At 37.1% G+C, this 20,112-nt stretch overlaps 1 protein-coding gene across 1 annotated transcript; it reads right to left on the bottom strand.

Annotated features, from left to right (window-relative positions):
* Positions 1-15,494: 15,494 nt before the first annotated feature.
* LOC142104220 (homeobox protein HMX2-like) lies at positions 15,495-18,430 on the bottom strand. Its single transcript, XM_075188769.1, has 2 exons — positions 18,079-18,430; positions 15,495-16,777 (listed from the first exon to the last, which is right to left on the bottom strand). Exons 1-2 carry the CDS (start codon positions 18,296-18,298, stop codon positions 16,242-16,244), a joined length of 756 nt encoding a protein of 251 aa, XP_075044870.1. The 5' UTR covers positions 18,299-18,430; the 3' UTR covers positions 15,495-16,241.
* Positions 18,431-20,112: the final 1,682 nt, after the last annotated feature.

Below are 20,112 nucleotides of genomic sequence, written 5' to 3'. Positions count from 1 at the left end.
TAAAAGCAGACGAGTATGGTTTATACATTCCAGTTCCATTTTCTGTTTTCCATTCCGATTTAACAAAATGATAAATCTAACATTCAGGTTATAGTTCACTTTGTTATCATATTAAATAGTTTGTATAAGATAATTACCCCGCCCTTTTTCTTGTGGAAAATTCCCCCTGAATCAAAGGTCCTCCTTGTCTCCTAACTTCTGATCCAGCAAATGTGTCTTTCATTGGTAAAAAAAATTACATAAATTCACATGGACCCTTTTTTAGTTAATTGAATATGTTTTTTTTCTTTTCATTGAAGAGTTAGTATACTTTAAGGCAATTCAAAACCATAAATAAAAGTATTACATATTTAGTTTGAATACGCTAAGGGGTAGATTTATCAAACCTTTTAAAAATGAAAATTGGAGGTGTTGCACATAGCAACCAATCAGATTCTAGCTCTCATATAGCTAGTACATTTTAGAAAATTGTAGCTAGGATCTGATTGGTTGCTATGGGCAATTTTCCTTTTTAGAATGTTTGATCAATCTACAGTTAATGGTCATTTGCTAACCACAGAATATGTGGACACACAGTACATTTCATTATGTGTCAGTCTAGCTCATACATCAATCTTAATGATACCATGGGAACTGCCATGTCAAATCATTTTGCACTTACTTTTACAGGATTTTGCGCCTAGATGGAAACGTGCATAGTAGAACTTGTAAATAATTAACTTCAAATGCCACCTACTGCCACTTTAGATTTGCTCCCTTAATTAATTAAATTTTTTCCTAAAATACTGTTTATTTAAAACTAATGTATATCTTGAATTAACTATGCGAGTGGGAACAGTGGAACTGCCTTTAGTACATGTTTCACTATAGTACATTTTAGTTGGTTTATTTCATGGGCATTTGTGCAGATATAATTGTGACTTCCCAAATCGACTGTATAGTGCAAAAGTTGTCTCATTGGAAGCATCGTGTGAGTACCAATGTATGGCAACTGCAGAGCACCTGTAAGCAACCAGTCTTACAGTGGGAGCAGAGCCTCGTCTAGCAGCCGTTAGTTGCATTCTCTATACCCCTTAAATCTTGTTTTATGCATTTCCGCATAATATAATTGACTTCAGTGCTCCTCTCCTGTATTCAAAATAGGAAAGCCCCCAATAGACCCACTTATTTCATCAGAAGATGCCGTTTCTCCAAAAGTGTGCCCTTCTGTGCACTCTTACGGAAAGCTAGAACTTACAGATCATTTGTAAGCAGGTGCATTTGCACAAAAACAGGCATGTGTATTTTCTCGGTGTTGATCTAAATAACCCAAAGGTAACCCCATCAATCCAGTGGAAGGGAAGACCAATTTGACCTCCAGCAAAGTATAGCTCAACCATAGTACTGCTGTCCTTATCCATTTAGTTCTGTTTCCTGGTGGAGGATAGAACTCTGGAGTTTGTAGATGTATTCCCTATGTCATTGACTTATTTGTAGATCTAGGCAAACCCTGGCTCTTCCATTATCACGGAACTGCAAGTCCCTAATTTACCTGCTACCTTCAGATCAAAAAAATACTGCTGTGCTCATTATCTGACAACAATGTTAAAAACTACAACACTTTTTTAAGATTCCTTATAGGCATTCCTCCTTACAGGAATAAATATAATGTTTACTGATTTACATCATTTCTATAGTCTCTTAATAATGATTATTTCTCCAAATGGGCAACACCATGTTGTATCATCTTTAAATGTGGATACTATATATTTATTTATTTATTTATATTTATTTATTGTAAACTGTTATATGCAAAATATGTTACATCGGTTCTTCGCATGCTACTAAAATTGAATTTTATTTTTGACTTTGGATGTAAGCTGTTGTAACTTTGAATGTGGGATGGACTTTTACGGAAGTATGTCTGTGTGCAGTGAGCAACTCCTGAATGATTTCTAGGCACATCAAGATGTTATGATAGTCAAGGAAAGGAAAGAAAGGAAAGTTCGGCCTTCTCTGACAAATACATATAAAAATATTGTATTTCTTTGGATAATGAAATGTTCCAACAGATTTTTTTTATTTTAATAAACTATTTTTCTTTTGTGAATACATTCCATATTACAAACATATGTGGAGGATATTAAATTATTATTAAAATATAATATCTGCTTTATTGATAGTAACATTTAGTTTTTTCTTCTTTACTTAAAACAGGATTGTAGGAATTTAAGATTAAATATGGAAAGAAAAACTAAATTGAAAGAGTAAAATTCATTCTTTCAAGGTACATTTTCAAAGTAAAGAACTTGCAATTAATTTCTCCAAGGGTTGAATGCAGTTTTATTATTATGGAGATGGGGAGTTGCATCTTGAAAATCTGTCAAATAACATGTGCCAAATGTTACATTCAGTACATGGGCTCATAAGTTTGATTGTGATCAACGTTGGCACTGGCTCAGTGGTTAGCACTTCTGCCTCACAGGACTGAGGTATTGAGTTTGATTCCCGACTATGGCCTTTTCTGTGTGGAGTTTGTGTGTTCTAATTGTGTTTGCGTGGGTTTCCTCCGGGTGCTCTGGTTTTAGGAAATTTAGACTGTAAGCTCCAATGGGGCAGGGACTGATGTGAGTGAATTCTGTACAGCGCTGCAGAATTAGTGGTGCTATAAAAATAAATGATGATGATGAAGGCTCTCCATGTGTTTGTGTGGGTTTCCTCCTGGTGCTTCAGTTTTGTTAGGGAATTTAGATTGCAAGTTCCAATGGGGCAGGGACTGGTGTGTATGATTACATATCTTCTGTACAACGCTGCATAATATGACTGGTGCAATATAATTAAACAATAATAATAATATATGCATGGCAAATATAATATACAAACATGATCAAATAATGACCAAAACCACATCCTACATTTACAATACATAGTCAAATTTCATAAAATATCCTACAGGGGTCCAAAAAAAAAAAGCACTGGAAGAATAATTTGCCTTTGTATCCAACCCAATGTGATAAGGCAAAATTGTGTCCATAGTTTCTAAACACCTGAAATAACCTGCTTCTTCCAGTGTCCTCCACACAAACATTGCCTCCGTTCTCAACTGATTAGTTCTCAAGCACAAATAAAAGATTTAAATTATCAAGCCCATAAAAAGGTGAAGAAGATGAAAAATCGAGATAAACATTTTGTTATTACTCATTTGAAACAATAGATACATTATTTTGAGGATGCAAATTCTACATTAGACTCCTTTACAAATGGAGAAAATAAAGAATAATATTCAAAAATTCAATTAGTAACAATCGTTATAATAGTGTGTGACCACTGAATTATAAGAGCTGCTGTAATGGTAATGGTATAATGATAATGATAATAATAATAATAATAATAATAATAATAATAATAATAATGGCACACCCGTAGACAATATTCTTTGTAAGGTGCATGGTATTTGGCACTTACTGGTGACAAACAGAGATCACAGGTCCAGATGATGTTACCTCCAATGCACCAGGTCATAACATGCTACAAATGCTATACTGCAGTGTGCACAATAATAAGCACTCAAAGGAGTATATTTAATAAACTTCAGGTGAAAACGTGGAGATGTTGCCTATAGCAACCAATCAGATTCTAGCTGTCATTTTGTAGAATGTTCTAAATAAATGACAGCTAGAATCTCATTGGTTGCTATAGGCAACATCTCCACTTTTTCAAACCCGCAGTTTAGTAAATATACCCCAAAGTGCTGACTGACCCAAGAACCTCTAGATAACATGGAGGAATGGTGAGGATATTTGCCAGGACTCTGGTATAGCACCAGTTATGTTACTCAGGGGAGGCAGGGAATGTGATCTCTATGCAATACCTAGCTAGCAACAAGGGTGTTATACCAGTGATGTATATGGCTGCCAATGGGCATTATTTCCTATACACATATTAATTAAATAATGGATCCTCGTGTTCCTAGCCTGGGTGTATATTTATATCTCTACTAGGTATATTCATAGCCCAACTTAAGAATGGTGGCCCTTCGCTGGGTGTGATCGTGGTCCTTTGTATTGTATGAGAATGGGCGTCATTTTTTTGGTTAGGAGCAAAGTATGATACGCTTATTTTTCACCCACATATAGGCACTTGCAGAATGTTTCCTCACCAGAAAAACTTTCCTCTCGCGTGTTTCAAAAATGAGAGAGAATATTGCCAGTACAGTAGGGTTCATTTAGAAAAAATAGATGCAAAACGCAGGTGGCCAATCAGATCGTAAAGCCATTCACAGCAGCACATATTGTTTCAGGAGATGAATGGGCTGACCTCATGAGAGGCAGTCCAATTATGTGTTTATGTTAGTGAGGACAGGGATATCGGTGATAGGAGCAGTCTCGTGATGTGGGAGGCATATAGGAAGCCACAACTGAGAGACCATATAAGGAACAGGACCTCCGAAAAACACAGAATAGTGATGTGAGCTTTATGTCAGCAGACGTAGGAAAATTGTAGTGTCAAATGTACCTCTACATGAAATAAAGTTTCTTCATCCAGTTATGAGCTGTGAGCTGTGAGCTGTGAGCTGTGAGCCACTCATGGTTCAGTATCTATAGAGCAACTATAATACATTCATAAGTTAAAAAAAAAATAATTGTGGTCTAAGATTTTCATACTCCATGTAACATCGGGAATTTAAATACTTTCCAGGTTAGTGAGGACAGGGATATCGGTGATAGGGGCAGTCTCGTGATGTGGGAGGGAGATAGGAAGCCACAACTGAGAGACCATATAAGGAACAGGACCTCCGAACAACACAGGATAGTGATGTGAGCTTTATGTCAGCAGACGTAGGAAAATTGTAGTGTCAAATGTACCTCTACATGAAATAAAGTTTCTTCATCCAGTTATGAGCTGTGAGCTGTGAGCTGTGAGCTGTGAGCTGTGAGCTGTGAGCCACTCATGGTTCAGTATCTATAGAGCAACTATAATACATTCATAAGTTAAAAAAAAAATAATTGTGGTCTAAGATTTTCATACTCCATGTAACATGGGGAATTTAAATACTTTCCAGGTTTAAATATTCCTTAAATGAAATATAAATATATGTTGAGTGGTTTTTAAGAGATCACAAAAGAGAAATATACTAATATACTAATATTATTGCATAATAACTTCTAACAATACAATTGTTTTAGTTTCTTTTAAATTCTTGACGCTTGAAACCCATCCAGTATCTCTCCCAGCAGTGTTCAAATAACTCGGCAGAACACCAAATACATCAAAACAGAATGCACTGGGATCTGGCACTCGGGATGTATGAGTCTCGCCCAAGTGCTAACAATTAAGAGATGTTAAATTGTAGCTGAACATTCACGTAGGTCTATGGGTACAAGTTGATATATTCTTTGAATAACATGATGGTTGTAGGTCTCAGGACAGTGGGAATATGCTGTGGACCAACAACTTAACTAGCCCTATTCAGAATTTGCTAGAAATCTTCTATAAGTTCTATAATGTGATAGATCTCCCCTTCCATTGTGCATGTAATCTACCCTAGAATATCTCCTTGCAGCAATAGGATTTATCAGGGCAGTTTACTAATCATAGAGCGATGCAGAATAGAAGATGAACAGGGAATGCTCCTACATATGTCAATTCCACCATCAATGTGTATGCACACAGGGCCAGATTTAATCATGAACACAGGAGGACAGAGCCTAGGTGGAGAAGTGGCCCGAAACGCAGCTCCTTCAGGGGCAAACGCAGGATTTGCAGAGGGTGGTTTCCACACCACGCCGCCAATGGGCGTGACCAACATGCATGGGGGTGTGGCTATAATTTTAGAGAGTACTCGGCTGCTCTCCAACTCTTCCTATTCCCATAATATACATGGACAATGCTACATGCACTACTGTTATGTACACGCACCTCTCTCTTTTCAAGCAGAGCCGTGTGAAGCAGGGGCAGGGTCCAGCCACCTAAATTATACAGTGCCCGAGGCTTGGAGAGGGGGGTTTTCTAGGCACTAGGAACCCCCCCTCGGTTTGCCTATGTCCTTCTCTGCACATTGCATGCTTGAAACTTTTATCAGCAGCAAAGCGAAATGAAAATTAGACCATCAGCTCATATGTAAGATGAATTTCCGGCCTTGTATGCCCAGCGCCATTTTGTGTTGTATGTGGCATAGCTTCGTCAAGTCGACTATTGCCTCTCTGTTTCCCATCTGATATCTCTATCATTAAATTAACATTGCCATTTTTGCAAAGTTATGCTGCCAGTTTTTCTACCTAAGTCTATTAAATAGGCTGAGGAGGTTTGGTACCCTATCCTCTGTAGCAGAACTGTAGGACCATTCCACTGAGGAGGTAGGGTACTCTATCCTCTGTAGCAGAACTGTAGGACCATTCCATGAGGAGGTAGGGTACCCTATCTCCTTTAGCAGAACTGTAGGACCATTCCACTGAGGAGGTAGGGTACCCTATCTCCTTTAGCAGAACTGTAGGACCATTCCACTGAGGAGGTAGGGTACTCTATCCTCTGTAGCAGAACTGTAGGACCATTCCATGAGGAGGTAGGGTACCCTATCTCCTTTAGCAGAACTGTAGGACCATTCCACTGAGGAGGTAGGGTACCCTATCTCCTTTAGCAGAACTGTAGGACCATTCCACTGAGGAGGTAGGGTACTCTATCCTCTGTAGCAGAACTGTAGGACCATTCCATGAGGAGGTAGGGTACCCTATCTCCTTTAGCAGAACTGTAGGACCATTCCACTGAGGAGGTAGGGTACCCTATCTCCTTTAGCAGAACTGTAGGACCATTCCACTGAGGAGGTTTGGTACCCTATCCTCTGTAGCAGAACTGTAGGACCATTCCACTGAGGAGGTAGGGTACCCTATCCTCTGTAGCAGAACTGTAGGACCATTCCGCTTGAAAGATACTCAACCTTTACAGATCGTGCACCCAATGTTTCTCCAGCTAGAACAGCGCAAGTGTTTAATGTGCAACGATGTAAGTTAATACAGATGTTTGCAGTGGAAAGCGTCCAATCAGCTGCAGTCAACACTTTCCCCTGTGCAGCATTTACATTCAAGCTTCTTACGGCTGCCATGTCTGGAGAAGCATTGGACGCATGTATAGGTGGGTCTTAAACGTTATATTTAGGAAAACATCAACTGGTTCCCTTCTTTACTTCTTGCAATACTTAGTTAGCTTGTGTTGCCTGAATTTTTATGGTGGGCTTTCCCTAAATAGATTACCTTTGAAATTCTAAAATGGGAACCAAATATTAGACAAATATACAATATTTCCATCCTGCATGTTAAACTTTGAACCATTCAGAATATATTAATGGACCATTTAGTTTAACAAATATATTGGTAGGATTTTGTTTTTTGAGCTGCTTTGTTCCATATGTAGAAGAACTTAGTGCTTGCTCTGGCTCTGAGGGACTAAAGGTCTCCTCACGGACTAACACTATTTGCAGAAGGCTGCTTTACAGGCAGCAAACTACCCGCATGCTCTTTCAATCAGTTCTGCAGTTTGTAAGGACCTGGGCCCTTGTTGGGGCGGTGATTACCTTTGCCTCCACTTGGTATCCATGAACGTTTATGCTTTCTTTTGCTTTTGTTTTTCTTGACGATAGTCCCAAAAGTGACAGTGGTAGTTGAGTGTCATAATCCCTCTCCAACCTTTATAGTGCCTCATTTAAATGTGCATGAAATCATTTTTAAAATATTTGCAATTGCAATTGCATCATGTTGTGTTATACATACCATTTGTAGTGTTTTGGTTTATTATGGGATGTATACTCTAACTAGCAACAAGCTGCTATTGGCTAAGTGGGAGACTTAGAGTTAAGGGTTGAGCCACAAAAGCCAGAACCATGGAAAGTATGAATCTGTAGAACATGCTATAAATCAGTTTTGACATTGCTAATGCGGGGTGAGCAAGTACTGTCACGTGTTAACAATAACATACAATATAGGGAATATGCAAATATAGCAACAGATGTATCCTCCTACAACACAATCATGGAATGTTTTTTTAAGACCAATTAACATCTTCACATAATGAACATGCACTTATAGCTATTGTACCACAGTAGTCAGCATTGCTGCCTCACAATGCTGGGGTCATGGGTTCATTGGACTGATCTGGATTATTACATATCCTCTGTAAATCACTGTATAATATGCAGATGCACTATATAAGTAAAGAAAAACAAATAATACTGAGCTTATTAAAAAAAGAATTCCACTCTACATTATAATGGTTAATGTTGAATATGGTAGCTGTACCTGTAATGTCCGTCTGTGTTATGTGTTGTTTTTTATCTCCCAATCCCCTCCACTATGGGTGCTACAATGCCCCTTTCCTCAAGGTAACACAATAAATCAACGTGTACATACAGCAATAAGCTGAGCTTATAGTGTTTTTGTTGGAAGTGGGGTTTTTTAGAAGCAAATTAATCTCCTTTTTAAAGGCTTTAATTTATCTAATGGAGTTACAAAGAAATATATTTACATGAACATTTGTACAGAAGGGTTTGCAGTACGTTCTGTGACAGTAACTGTTATAAACAGCCAATGTGAAACGCTCCTATCAATGGAAGTATTATAGCATTGTCTATGGCAGATGGGCAGTGCTTATTTCTGTTGTTGCTGATGAGGTAGCCAGTACACATTGAGGCTGGTAATTGTACTTTACTCTGTAGTGTGTTCACGTCATAGAAGACTCCTCCCTTGGTATCCTCATTTGTTCCTTTGGCCTCCAGTACCACCTGTATGCAGATGACACACAAATCTATCTTTCTTCCCCTGACATCTCCCCTTCCCCTATTTCTCATGTCTCCTGCTCTATCTCTATCATCTCATCTCAGATGTTCCAGCCCTTTCTTAAACTCAATATTTCCAAGAATTAAATAATGGTCTTTCCCCACTCGAGGGCTCCCACCCCCTCTCTTTATGTTGATAACACTACACTGGTTTCTGTCCCTTAAGTCCGCTGCCAAGGGACCATCCTCCACTTCGTCCCTCTCCTTCAAACCTCACATTCTGTCCCTCTCAAAATCCTGCTACTTCCACCTCCGGAATATATCCAAGATCCGGCCCTCTCTTACCATGTAATCCACCAAAACTCTTATTCACTCCCTTGTAATCCCTCGCCCTGTAAACTCCTTCTCTCTGGCCTGCCGACTCCCACCTTGACCCTCTTAAGTCTGTCCTTAATGCTACTGCCCACCTTATATTTTTCTCTTACAACGCTCTCTGCCAGGTCTCTGATGTCTCTCTCTGCCAGTCACTACATTGGCTCCCTGTAGCCTACAGAAAAAACTCTTCATTCTCACTTACAATGCTGTCAACCAATCCCATTCCTGCTAGGTCTCCAAACTCATCTCTATCCACACTTCTTGCCACCTCCATCGCTCTGCCAACAACCACCACATCACTCACTGATTACCTCTCCCCACTTCTGCCACCAGGGCTTCCAGGTTACTCCTCACTTGTTAAATGATCTCCCTCACCCTATCAAGATAGTCTATACTCTCCAAGGTTTTAAGAATGCCCTTAAGGCTCATTTCTTTACTCAAGCCTATCAGTCCTCCTCTTAACTCTTTTTTTTTTTTTTTTTGAAAGGTAAATTTTTATTAAAGTTTTTCAAAACAACATAAGTGTGAAAATGAGACATCATATAACATTTATGTGAAATATTTCACTTTAAGTAACAGAAATGCATATTAAAGAAAACTCACAACAGTACATAGTAAATTAGCATGTTACTGTAAAGAAACAAAAATGTTGTTTTTCTTATTTTTGTTGTTTTGGGGGGAAGGGGGAAGACAAACAATGGGGGAAGGGGGATTTGGGGAAGAAAAAGAGGGGGGAAGAAGAGTTTATCCCTCTCTGTATCAGATAGCGAAGAGGAAAAGTAGTGACATACTTGGCAATAAGGAGGTATAATCAAACTGTCTATGACTACCATTTAATAGTGTAAGACGTTCCAAGTCTCCAATAATCATAGTTTATGGGAGCGGGTGAGCGTCAGATGGTTGTTAATGGGGGTTCAGCATTGAAATGGTTCGTCCATGGAGACCATGTATTTTGGAAATTTTCTGGTTTATCTTTAAGAACAGCTGTAATGCTTTCCATTCTGTAAATTGACCAAATTTTGCTAATGGTAGTTGAGGGCGGGGGAGGGGCAGTATTTTTCCAGTGAGCTGCTCCTCTTAACTCTTAACCTTGTCTCGGCTATCAACTCCACTTCCTCACTCAGTACCACCCTATATGTGTCTTCCCTTCCCTTTAGGATGTAAGCTCTCAGGAGCAGGGCCCTCTTTCCTCAAGTTCTCTTTCTACTATTCCATCACCCTCTGTACCTGTTGGCCTGTCTCCCTAACCCTGTTCTTGAGCTCAGACTTACTTCACGTTGGACAATACCTTCACTCTGAACACACTGTCCCATAAATAATTTGATCTGCATTACCATGTTATTTATGTATTTTTTGTTTATTCAGTATATCTGGTATTTGTATTTTGTTTTTCATGTATGTATTATGTAATGTGTTATGGATCGTTGCTGTCTAAAATGTCAAGTACGGTGCTGCAGACCTTTTGTGGTGCCTCATAAATAAAAAATAATGATAATAATAATAATAATAATAATAATAATAAGGCATAATTCACCTTTGGCAGGATATCTAGCAGGACAGTTATGTCAGGTTTTTCTATTTTAGTTTTTTGTACTTAAACTATTTGGATCACATTCGGACAGAACTTTCCTGGGTCCCCACCTCATATGAGCAGAAGTAATGCATTATTACATAGGAAGCAGGTAAGGCAGCATTCAGTGTTAGAGTATGAATGGGAATAGTAATTTACACTGTACAGGATGGTAATGAGGAAGTTAAAGCATCACATGATTGGATCATTTCTACAGCCAGCTAACCAATATCCCAATTCACCGCCCACATCCTTTCATAGACAACTGAATCTATTGGATGACTTCAGACCTCCTGCTAGTGTGTGTCATCTAATTCCTAGTGCATTACAGATTCACCCAAATTAACCTACTTCACAATAAGTCACATATGTTTACGATAATGACGCACATACCAAACAAATACTTTATAGGTTTTTATTTCTACATTTAAGTTTAACACCAGACTCGATGACCGGATAATTTGTTCTGTTATGATGTAAAATATGTTGGCAGAAGATTTGTCATTATAAATTAATAATGCAATGGCTGGTTCTAAATATTGAAATATACTTTGCAACCAAGAATATTCTGTCAGTTAAACAAATCAAATAAATGCCTTTTTTTCAGACAAGCAAGCACCATAATATGTGGTCCTAATTACTGTTATATACACTTTCCATGATGGAGGTATAATGCCGTTCGGGTTTTAAATCAGAGAGTAGTGGATGTTTTGGTAAAAGGCCGTTTACGGGCCTGATTCATTAAGGATCTTAAATGAAGAGGATTCTTATTTCAGTCTCCTGGACAAAACCATGTTACAATGCAAGGGGTGCAAATGGGTGTTCTGTTTTGCACATAAGTTAAATACTGCCGGTTTTTTTCATGTAGCACACAAATACTTAATAGCTTATTTGTACACTGAAATTTAAAGTTGATATGTGTGTGCTACATGAAAAAACAGGCAGTATTTAACTTATGTGCAAAACAGAACACCCATTTGCACCCCTTGCAATGTAACATGGTTTTGTCCAGGAGACTGAAATGAGAGTCCTCTTCATTTAAGATCATTAAGGAATCAGGCCCTACATTATTACTTTTTCTTCTTAATGAAACATAGCATTTCTATAAATTTAATTTCCCTTGATCCATAAGGTTCCAATGATGATTTCTCACAAATGACTAAAACTAAAATCTTAGTCTGCTTCATATATAACATTTCCTTATCATTTAAAATGTTCCACTAATACTAGGCGAGGGGACTGTTGCTCTTCTTATGTGTAGATAGGAAGTGTGAGGTTTGCAGCTGACTAAACATTTGGGACAATCAAAAACCATATGCCCTCCAACCAAAAATCTGCCAGCCTGTTAAGATTAAATCACAAGAACATAAATATAATTGGTCTTTTTTACCATTCAATATTACATTTAATTGCCTCATCAGTAGAAGTAGCTCAATTTAGAAGCTTGTGTTTGCCCAATAACCTTAATCATGCCGCTCTGTTATACAATTATGTCAGTATAATGTGTAGAAAAACATAAAACCAGACAATAACAGATTAAAAACAGTTTATTTAAAAAAAATTATAAAAATTAACAATATTAGTATTATAATTACTATTATTATTATTATTATTATTATTATTATTATTATGTTTACATTGTATATTTCTGATCCTTTAAATTCACTCTTCCTCTTAGGATTCTCTCATCACTTTCTGTTGACCTAGGATCCCTCTCTTAATCGTTTAGCCTGAGGAAGAAAGAATTGTTTCCCTGGCTTGTCTGCTAAACCAATTAAGAATGGAGACAGTTCCTTCCAATAATGTGCTAATTTTGTTTGCACAGAAACGAGGCGTTATCAACACTCAAGATGAGGCGAACTGCTACTTAAGCAGCTCTGATACATAATTCACTTGGTATAAAACATCTACTTACGCTTACAGGTGCCAGTAGGTAAAGAAAATGCGGAAAGCCATAACAGATGCGTAACTTTCCAAACTTTCTTTTGCAGAGATTTGAATAAACTGTCGAGTAATGAATTTATAGTCGTCCCAACAGTACCCAGTAAAAATCATATTCCTTTCCACAATGTAGTCTCTCAGACTGCGGTTCAATTACACTTTACATGACGAGTTAATGTAAGTACTTAAGGCGATCGATTAATGTATATTTGCTTGAACATTATTAGACATCATTTGCATATCCTCACTGATGATTATATTGCAATTAGCCATAGTATAATTAGCAACGAATAACACACTGTTTTCTGTCATGCATTACTGAATGTGTTTCCAAAGTTTTATAGTAACTGAAATGTTCCTGTATAGCAGATCAAGAGTATACATTGCGATTAATTTACGATACGTGCATTTATGGTTCTGAAGAATATATATATATATATATATATATATATATATATATATATATATATTAGAAAGTAGAATGTCGAATGTATATATTAGCCGCTATGTATTGAGTGCTGCTTTGCATGGGACTATATTTTGCGTACATACATTCTTCCATACATTAAATATATTCAATAGTTAAATAATAATAATAAAAATAATAATAATAATAATAATAATAATAATAATAATAATAATAATAATATATGGCCTATTAAATCATCCGCTTCACCTGTTAAAAGACTACGTAGAGTATATAAAATGTATTATGTCTAGCTATAAAGCACCATTGTTATTAAAAAGAAGTACAAGTTCTAAATCATTATACACAGGTTCACCAAATGTAACAACCTTGCGTTAAATTACTTTCCACCAGCAATTTTAGATAAATAATGTAAGGAAAAATATAAATAAATGCAATTGCTGTTAAATAAAATCCCAATGTCTTTAGAAAATATTTATTTATTTGATCATTGTTTTTAAAAGAGAATTTGAAAAATAAAACAAAATACAGTTGTAGAATCCTGTAAATATTTTTTTAAAAGAAAATACATTAATCATCAATGTTGGGGCAGTTTTGGGGTCAGTTTATCATAGATGAAATTATAATGTGCTATACAAATAGAAAGACATTTCTGCACAGTTGTGTCGCACTGATTATATTGAGCAGTTAGGATAATGACCTGTAAACCCCAACAAGCCTCATTGATGGACTAATTAACACACAGATTAATGACAGAGAGAAAATCTGTTAATCGCGTTTCCAAAAACTCTGTTCTAACGGGTGCATGGGAAAAAGAAGAGTTTGGTTTGGCTCATTAAACGTTCAATTAATAAGGGTTATGGATACAGCCCAGACATTTGCTGCAGCTGTTAAACTAATAGATAATACCAAACAAATATATAGATATCTGCTGCAACAAACCAAAGAATATGCGAACTGCATAACTGGATCGATGTGCTGAGAAATTTGCTTAAAATTAAAAAGAAAAGAAAACTATCGTGATATTTATAACGAAAAGGTTCTTAAAGGGCAAAGTTATCTTGATGAACTGTGATGTGTAATTAAAAGCAAACAGCAAAACAATTATTCAACAATATATTAATTAGTCATCGTGATTTATTGCATCCACCTGCCTGTAATATAGGTGTGACATTACAGTAATTAGCGCTCACATTCCCCTGTCAGAGTAATTTATAGCGAGATTTTCACTGGGCTGGGGATAGGCGGTGCAGGTTATAGGTACAGGGGGTAAACTGTTGACCTGTTGCTATAGCACTCTGACAGTGTACTATTGTGTGTTTTATGCAACACATTAAATGGGAATGTGTGGACATAATAGTTGACTGAGAGATAATATCTGGACACTAAAAGGGATATGTATACATACGTATATATATATATATATATATATATATATATATATATATATATAATAAGGAGCAATACCACCATTTCTCCCACTGTCGTCATTGTAAAACTCTTCCATTCACATGTATTTTACATACCACCACTTCTAAATTTCCCACGTCTACCACTACATATATGTATATATATATATATATATATATATATATATATATATATATATATATATATATATATATATATACATCTGTGTATATATATATATATATACATATATATATATATATATATATATATATATATATATATACAGAGAGAGAGAGACGTATGTATGTATATATATATATATATATATATATATATATATATATATATATATATATATATATATATATATAACCTGTGAGAGTGAGTGCTTTTTTGATTATTTGTATTCACTATGGAATGGCAACCCAGCTTTTGAGAATTGAGTTTAATATATATAGTATTAGTTTTACCGCTTTATATATTAAGTATATGTCTGCATTAACATAGTCTAGCTGAGATCAATGGGTAACTTGGACTATCTGATTTTCCATTATATAGATGAACTAAGCTGGCCATGTTCTCACAGTAGACAAATGTCAATTAAATGTGAATATAGTTCAGAATATGTCATTATTATTTAGTTTACTTAACAATTTACAGCTCTAACTTTCAAATGTTTTTTGTGTGTCGAATTTACGCTTTAATATCGTTATTCTCTAACGTCTAAGCATTCCAACATTCCAGTCTCCATACGGAATCGTTCAATGTAATTCCTTAAATATGTTTTTCTGTTGTATTGTTTCGTATTGTAGTGGAATGTACGGGATACTAAAAATTGCTGTAAAATCCCATTTTAGATATAACACTTACCAATATTTTTAATTTACTTACAGCTACACCTAATGAGGGTTATGTCGATGTACGAATACTGTAGTGAATATTTAGTATCTTATTGTTGTCCAAGACAAGTGCATGTAAAATATCCAAATATTGTCTGTACGGCATAGAAATACATTCACCTTCCATCCATGTCAACATCATATTTATTGTGTTTTCAAAAAAGAGCATTTATTATTTACAGACATGTAAAAATTTAGAATTTATTGGTTTCTAAAATTAAGACAAGAGTGCTTCATCTGAAAAGTTTCACCAAATCACCAGATCCCCTATATTTATCGTTGATCGTTCTAGATGGGAATTTGTCTTTGGTTCTTACATGTAATGTCAAAGTAAAAGTTATGACCAAATCATGAATTATAATAAAGACATTTTGGACAAAAACACCACACCAAATGGTACATAATAATTCCAGACAGCTTCTAAAAGGGTGCTACTTCAAATATATGGAGGTTTACATGAACAAAAATTACATCTGAAATAATTCCTTTTCCTTTGGCTAAACCTTGCTCTTAATAGTTATAAGTTTAAACTCTGATTATTTTTTTTTAATGTAATGTCTATGTATCATTAGGAACCGGAAGAAGCACAACAATTGATATGAAAGTGCACATATGCGGGACTATAATCCCTTTAAAAGTTCGTTTGCATAGGACGTATTTAAATTAGGTAGATTGTAAAAAAATATACAAAAATAGGTGTACATGCTGTATGCAGATAGTAGTAAGATATATATATATAAAAAAAATCCCTGCCATTCCCTGACAGTGAAGGGTCAGAAATGCAATTGTTTGACTCCTTATTTCCAGCAGTGTCTTTGTGACAAGGAAGGGGCTCAACCGCATTGCGGCAGTTCGTGCTATTTTGCGTCATTTCTATACGTCTCCATCCGCAAGGCTGTAGTATTTGCCTGGATTGGGGAAGCACAGGTAGGGTATGGGGCTTCCAGGGTAGACCATTGGGAAGGACATTGGTAGGACACATCTATTTAGGAAAGAATTGTCTTTGTAGATGACTGGGATGTCCCCAGGTTGGTCGCTGAGCACTGGGCCCTCCAGTTCAGCAGACATCTGTCTCTTCAATTTATTCCTTCTATTCTGGAACCAGATTTTCACCTGCGTCTCAGTCAATTGCAACGAGTTCGCCAGACAGGCCCGCTCAGCGCTGCTGAGGTAACGCTTCATATCAAAGGTGGTCTCCAGCTGGAAGATCTGGCTCTTGGAGAAAATGGTGCGGGTCTTTTTCTTGGCCAAAAGCTTGTTCTTCTTGCTCAGAAGATCGGGGGACGAGGGGGTCCCATCCTCCAGGCTGTCAGGTGTATCAGCCCTGCAAGGTAAGGGTCTGTGTTTCGGAGACTGCTCGATGCAGTAGTTAAGGCTTTGGGTAGAGGTCAGAAAGCAATTTCTACTGCCTGTAAATGGGGAGAAAATAATCAATATGACAGTGTGTTGCAAATATATATATAAATGTAACTATAATTACAAATGCATGTGACTCTACAGTCATAAGCTTCTGTAAAGCACAGGAGAATTTAAGGGGTTAAGCGAACATTTACATGCATGGAAGCTCTATATTAAAAAGCATCATAACTATGGAAAAAAAAATAATCACTGGATTTCCCAGCAATCGTTAGCAGCTGTGAGATGTAGACTTGCCCAGATCATCAGAAATAATTGTTGGCTTTATAGATACTTGCATCAAACGATGGGCACATGGCTCAGGGTCTTCTAGTTAAGCAGGTCTAAATGTCATATTAATAGTTTTCTAGCGATGTGTATCCATTCATGGGTGTACTGAGAGATCCTGCACATTTGCAACCTGTAGTTTTGCAGCTGATTTGGAACTATAAGTCCCGGGATGCCCAGAGTCTGGCAGATCACGCTGAAACTTTTAGTTCTACGGCAGCTGAAGACCCCGCAGGTTGGCTAAGCCTGGATCACAGTATGAAATCCCCCTCATATGCTCAATAGCATCCACGGCCCAGTGCACTACAGTCCCAGCTGCATATATTCTCATCAGATATCTATATGAGTTGCTCCAAATACACTCATCCTAATGTACTGTATACTTTATTACTTTACCTAATTCAGTATTTTTCAATCTCAAGCAAATTAATGCTCATGTACAATGGGTACATAACTTTGCTATAAGGCATAGTAATAGTATGTCAGTAACGATCGATAGAACATAAATCTCAGTAGCTAAGAAAATGCAAAATACATTTAAACTGCATTGAACATTTACATGCATTTTCCTTGAAAAAAAAATCGCATACGTAACTGTATACAGACAGCAGTGCACACAATAACTGTTTAATTGTAACATCAAATATTGTATGTAATGTTTACATGCATAAATGGCTGTATAAATGTTGTACTGCATCAAGGGCTGTTTAAATAAACTAATGAGCAAATCGCTGTTAAACATCAACATAGCTTTATAAATATGTATTGCATAATCGTTCTGCTTAGGGCAGTAGTTCAGGTTAATAATAACATTGTATAGAACGCTGTGTAAATATGTTATTGCGTAAACGCTGTGTAATTTCAAGAAATAGCTGCATATATTTAAAATGGTATAATAGTGATACATGTTTGATTGTAATAGTGTCATTGGACCAATCACTGTCCATTCCCATTAGATGTTTGTCCCTATCTTGTGGTGCATTTCATACAGTATGTGCAACAAAAATAAGAGGGAGCCTCTTTGTACCTTGTGCTGGAAATAAGGGTTTCCTCTTGTCATCTAGCGCTGTCTCCTTGTCATCATGCTCCCCCCTTTGTCTGAGGAGCTCTCGCCTCTCTGCTATGGACCTCTCGATGAAGGCTCTCTGTGGTTTGGTGCTCTCTGATCTCCTGGAGTTTAACTTCAGTATACTGTCGATGGTGAAGCTTAAGGACAGTGGTCTGCGCGCATCCGGGCTTTTACTCATGGTAGATGTTGGGCCAGTTGAGAATCTGATCCTGAGTGAGGTTTTGTATCAGACATACAGAGCCCAGAGTCCCAGCATTGCGCACAGCTCGGTCTGGACAAGGGGACAGCAGCACCAAATGAAGGCAGTTCACAGGCTGCTCTCTTATTGCATGACACATAGGGAGAGGTGGGGCATGGACTGAACTCACTGACTGTCACACTGCTCCACGCACTGCCAGCCCAACAGGCATGCACGAATTACTAGTACATATTTCTATAGGACTCAAATGTGAGCAAAGCAGATAGGATGCGCCTTAAAATCTGCCAAACGCTGCTCCGATTGTTTAATAAGCCTTCATATAATACTTTGTAAACCTTTATTGCAATAGTAAATATATTGTCAACTTAGCTTGATCCATCTGGATGGCACTAACTTGGATATCTAATATTCCTTCTATATGTTCCCTTGTGTCTGTCAAGGTTTACCCCATCAATGCCTGTAAATGTCACCCAGAACCTCAATTTTAGTACATTACACCAATACATTCCCACAGTGCTGGTAATTGTGTGGTTAATACAGTGTGTGTGTGTGTGTGTGTGTGTGTGTGTGTCTGTGTGTGTGTCTGTGTTATGCTTTGCAAGCAGAACACTTTTCTTTTGATTTAAATCTACTCCATGAAAATAAACTCTTAAATTCTTATGCCTGAGATACCCCTGGGGCGGTAATGATTCCCAAGAGCCCTATTCAGGGATCACTATCTCTCTCAAGACAGGTTCCAAAGGCACTCAAAGTCAGGTTTTATAGAAAATTATTTATGTCATGTTCTGTATTTGTAGTTTCATATAATTTCATATACTATAGATTGGTAAACACTGCAATTGCATTTTACCTAGTTCGCACATTTCAAATAATACAGATGAATGTTCATGAAGCCAGTGGTGCTCAAACTTTTCTCATCTTAAGACCCAATGTCCGTCTAACACTGGGATGTCAAGTGTTAATGTGTTATTATTCCTGGATGCTAAGTACCAACAAGACATTTTTATGGGTCCCAAAACGTGTGCATTTCCAATAGAATGTATAGTATATCTGACAATCCGGGACCCCAAAATCTAGCAGCTACCTGAGGTCCCAACTTACAAGTTGCTCATTCTGGACCTCATTTACAGTCGGACGTTTGTGTTGCGTCTGCGCCTCACTGCGACTAGGATGTATTTGCATGGTCACACCTTCACAATTCCGCGTTCCTCCCATTCTCTCGTAGTGAGTCGCAAGCTGTTGCAAGTGTTAATTGCGTCCAAGATGCAGGCGGATTTGGTGCTTTCTGCTCATGCGTGATAATGTTTTTTTGTTGGATGCGCCTAAAACGGACTTTGAGACAGACTCTAAATGAGGTCCTCTCTGTATCCTCATTGTAACACTGTCCAGTGCTACTTGTATCACTAATAAGCCCTCATCATATTCTCCTTTATTCAAATATGAAAGCACCAATATATTGAATTGTTTTACTTACTTTATAAATGTCCCTTGTTCTTCTTGCATATTAAAACAGACAACTATCAATGCTTCTTTTATCAGTGAATCACTTTTTTTTCCCGCCAACTGATAAAGGTGCCCAGGAAAATGAACGATGTTTGGGTATCATAGTAACCAAATCTGAGCAGAGCCAGACGGTGGCTCATCTTTAGATTAAGAATATCTAGCTTCCTGATGCTTGTTGTGTTGATTGTCCCTTCTTTTTATAGTGTTATAGTGTGAAAGTGTTGATGTACATTAGGTTTTATATTCTGATAGGCCCATCTTCAGTACTTTAGGTCTGGCTAAAGACACAG

Source organism: Mixophyes fleayi, chromosome 1 (assembly GCF_038048845.1).
Source record: "Mixophyes fleayi isolate aMixFle1 chromosome 1, aMixFle1.hap1, whole genome shotgun sequence".
NCBI classification, from domain to species: domain Eukaryota; kingdom Metazoa; phylum Chordata; class Amphibia; order Anura; family Limnodynastidae; genus Mixophyes; species Mixophyes fleayi.
This window is presented reverse-complemented; position numbering and strand designations above follow the sequence as displayed.

Excerpts from the sequence above, each read along its gene's own strand:
- LOC142104220 (XM_075188769.1), bottom strand. The coding sequence starts at position 18,298 with ATGAGTAAAAGCCCGGATGCGCGCAGACCACTGTCCTTAAGCTTCACC. Across the intron at positions 16,778-18,078 it reads ACCCTTATTTCCAGCACAAG|GCAGTAGAAATTGCTTTCTG; the intron begins GTACAAAGAGGC and ends CCCCATTTACAG.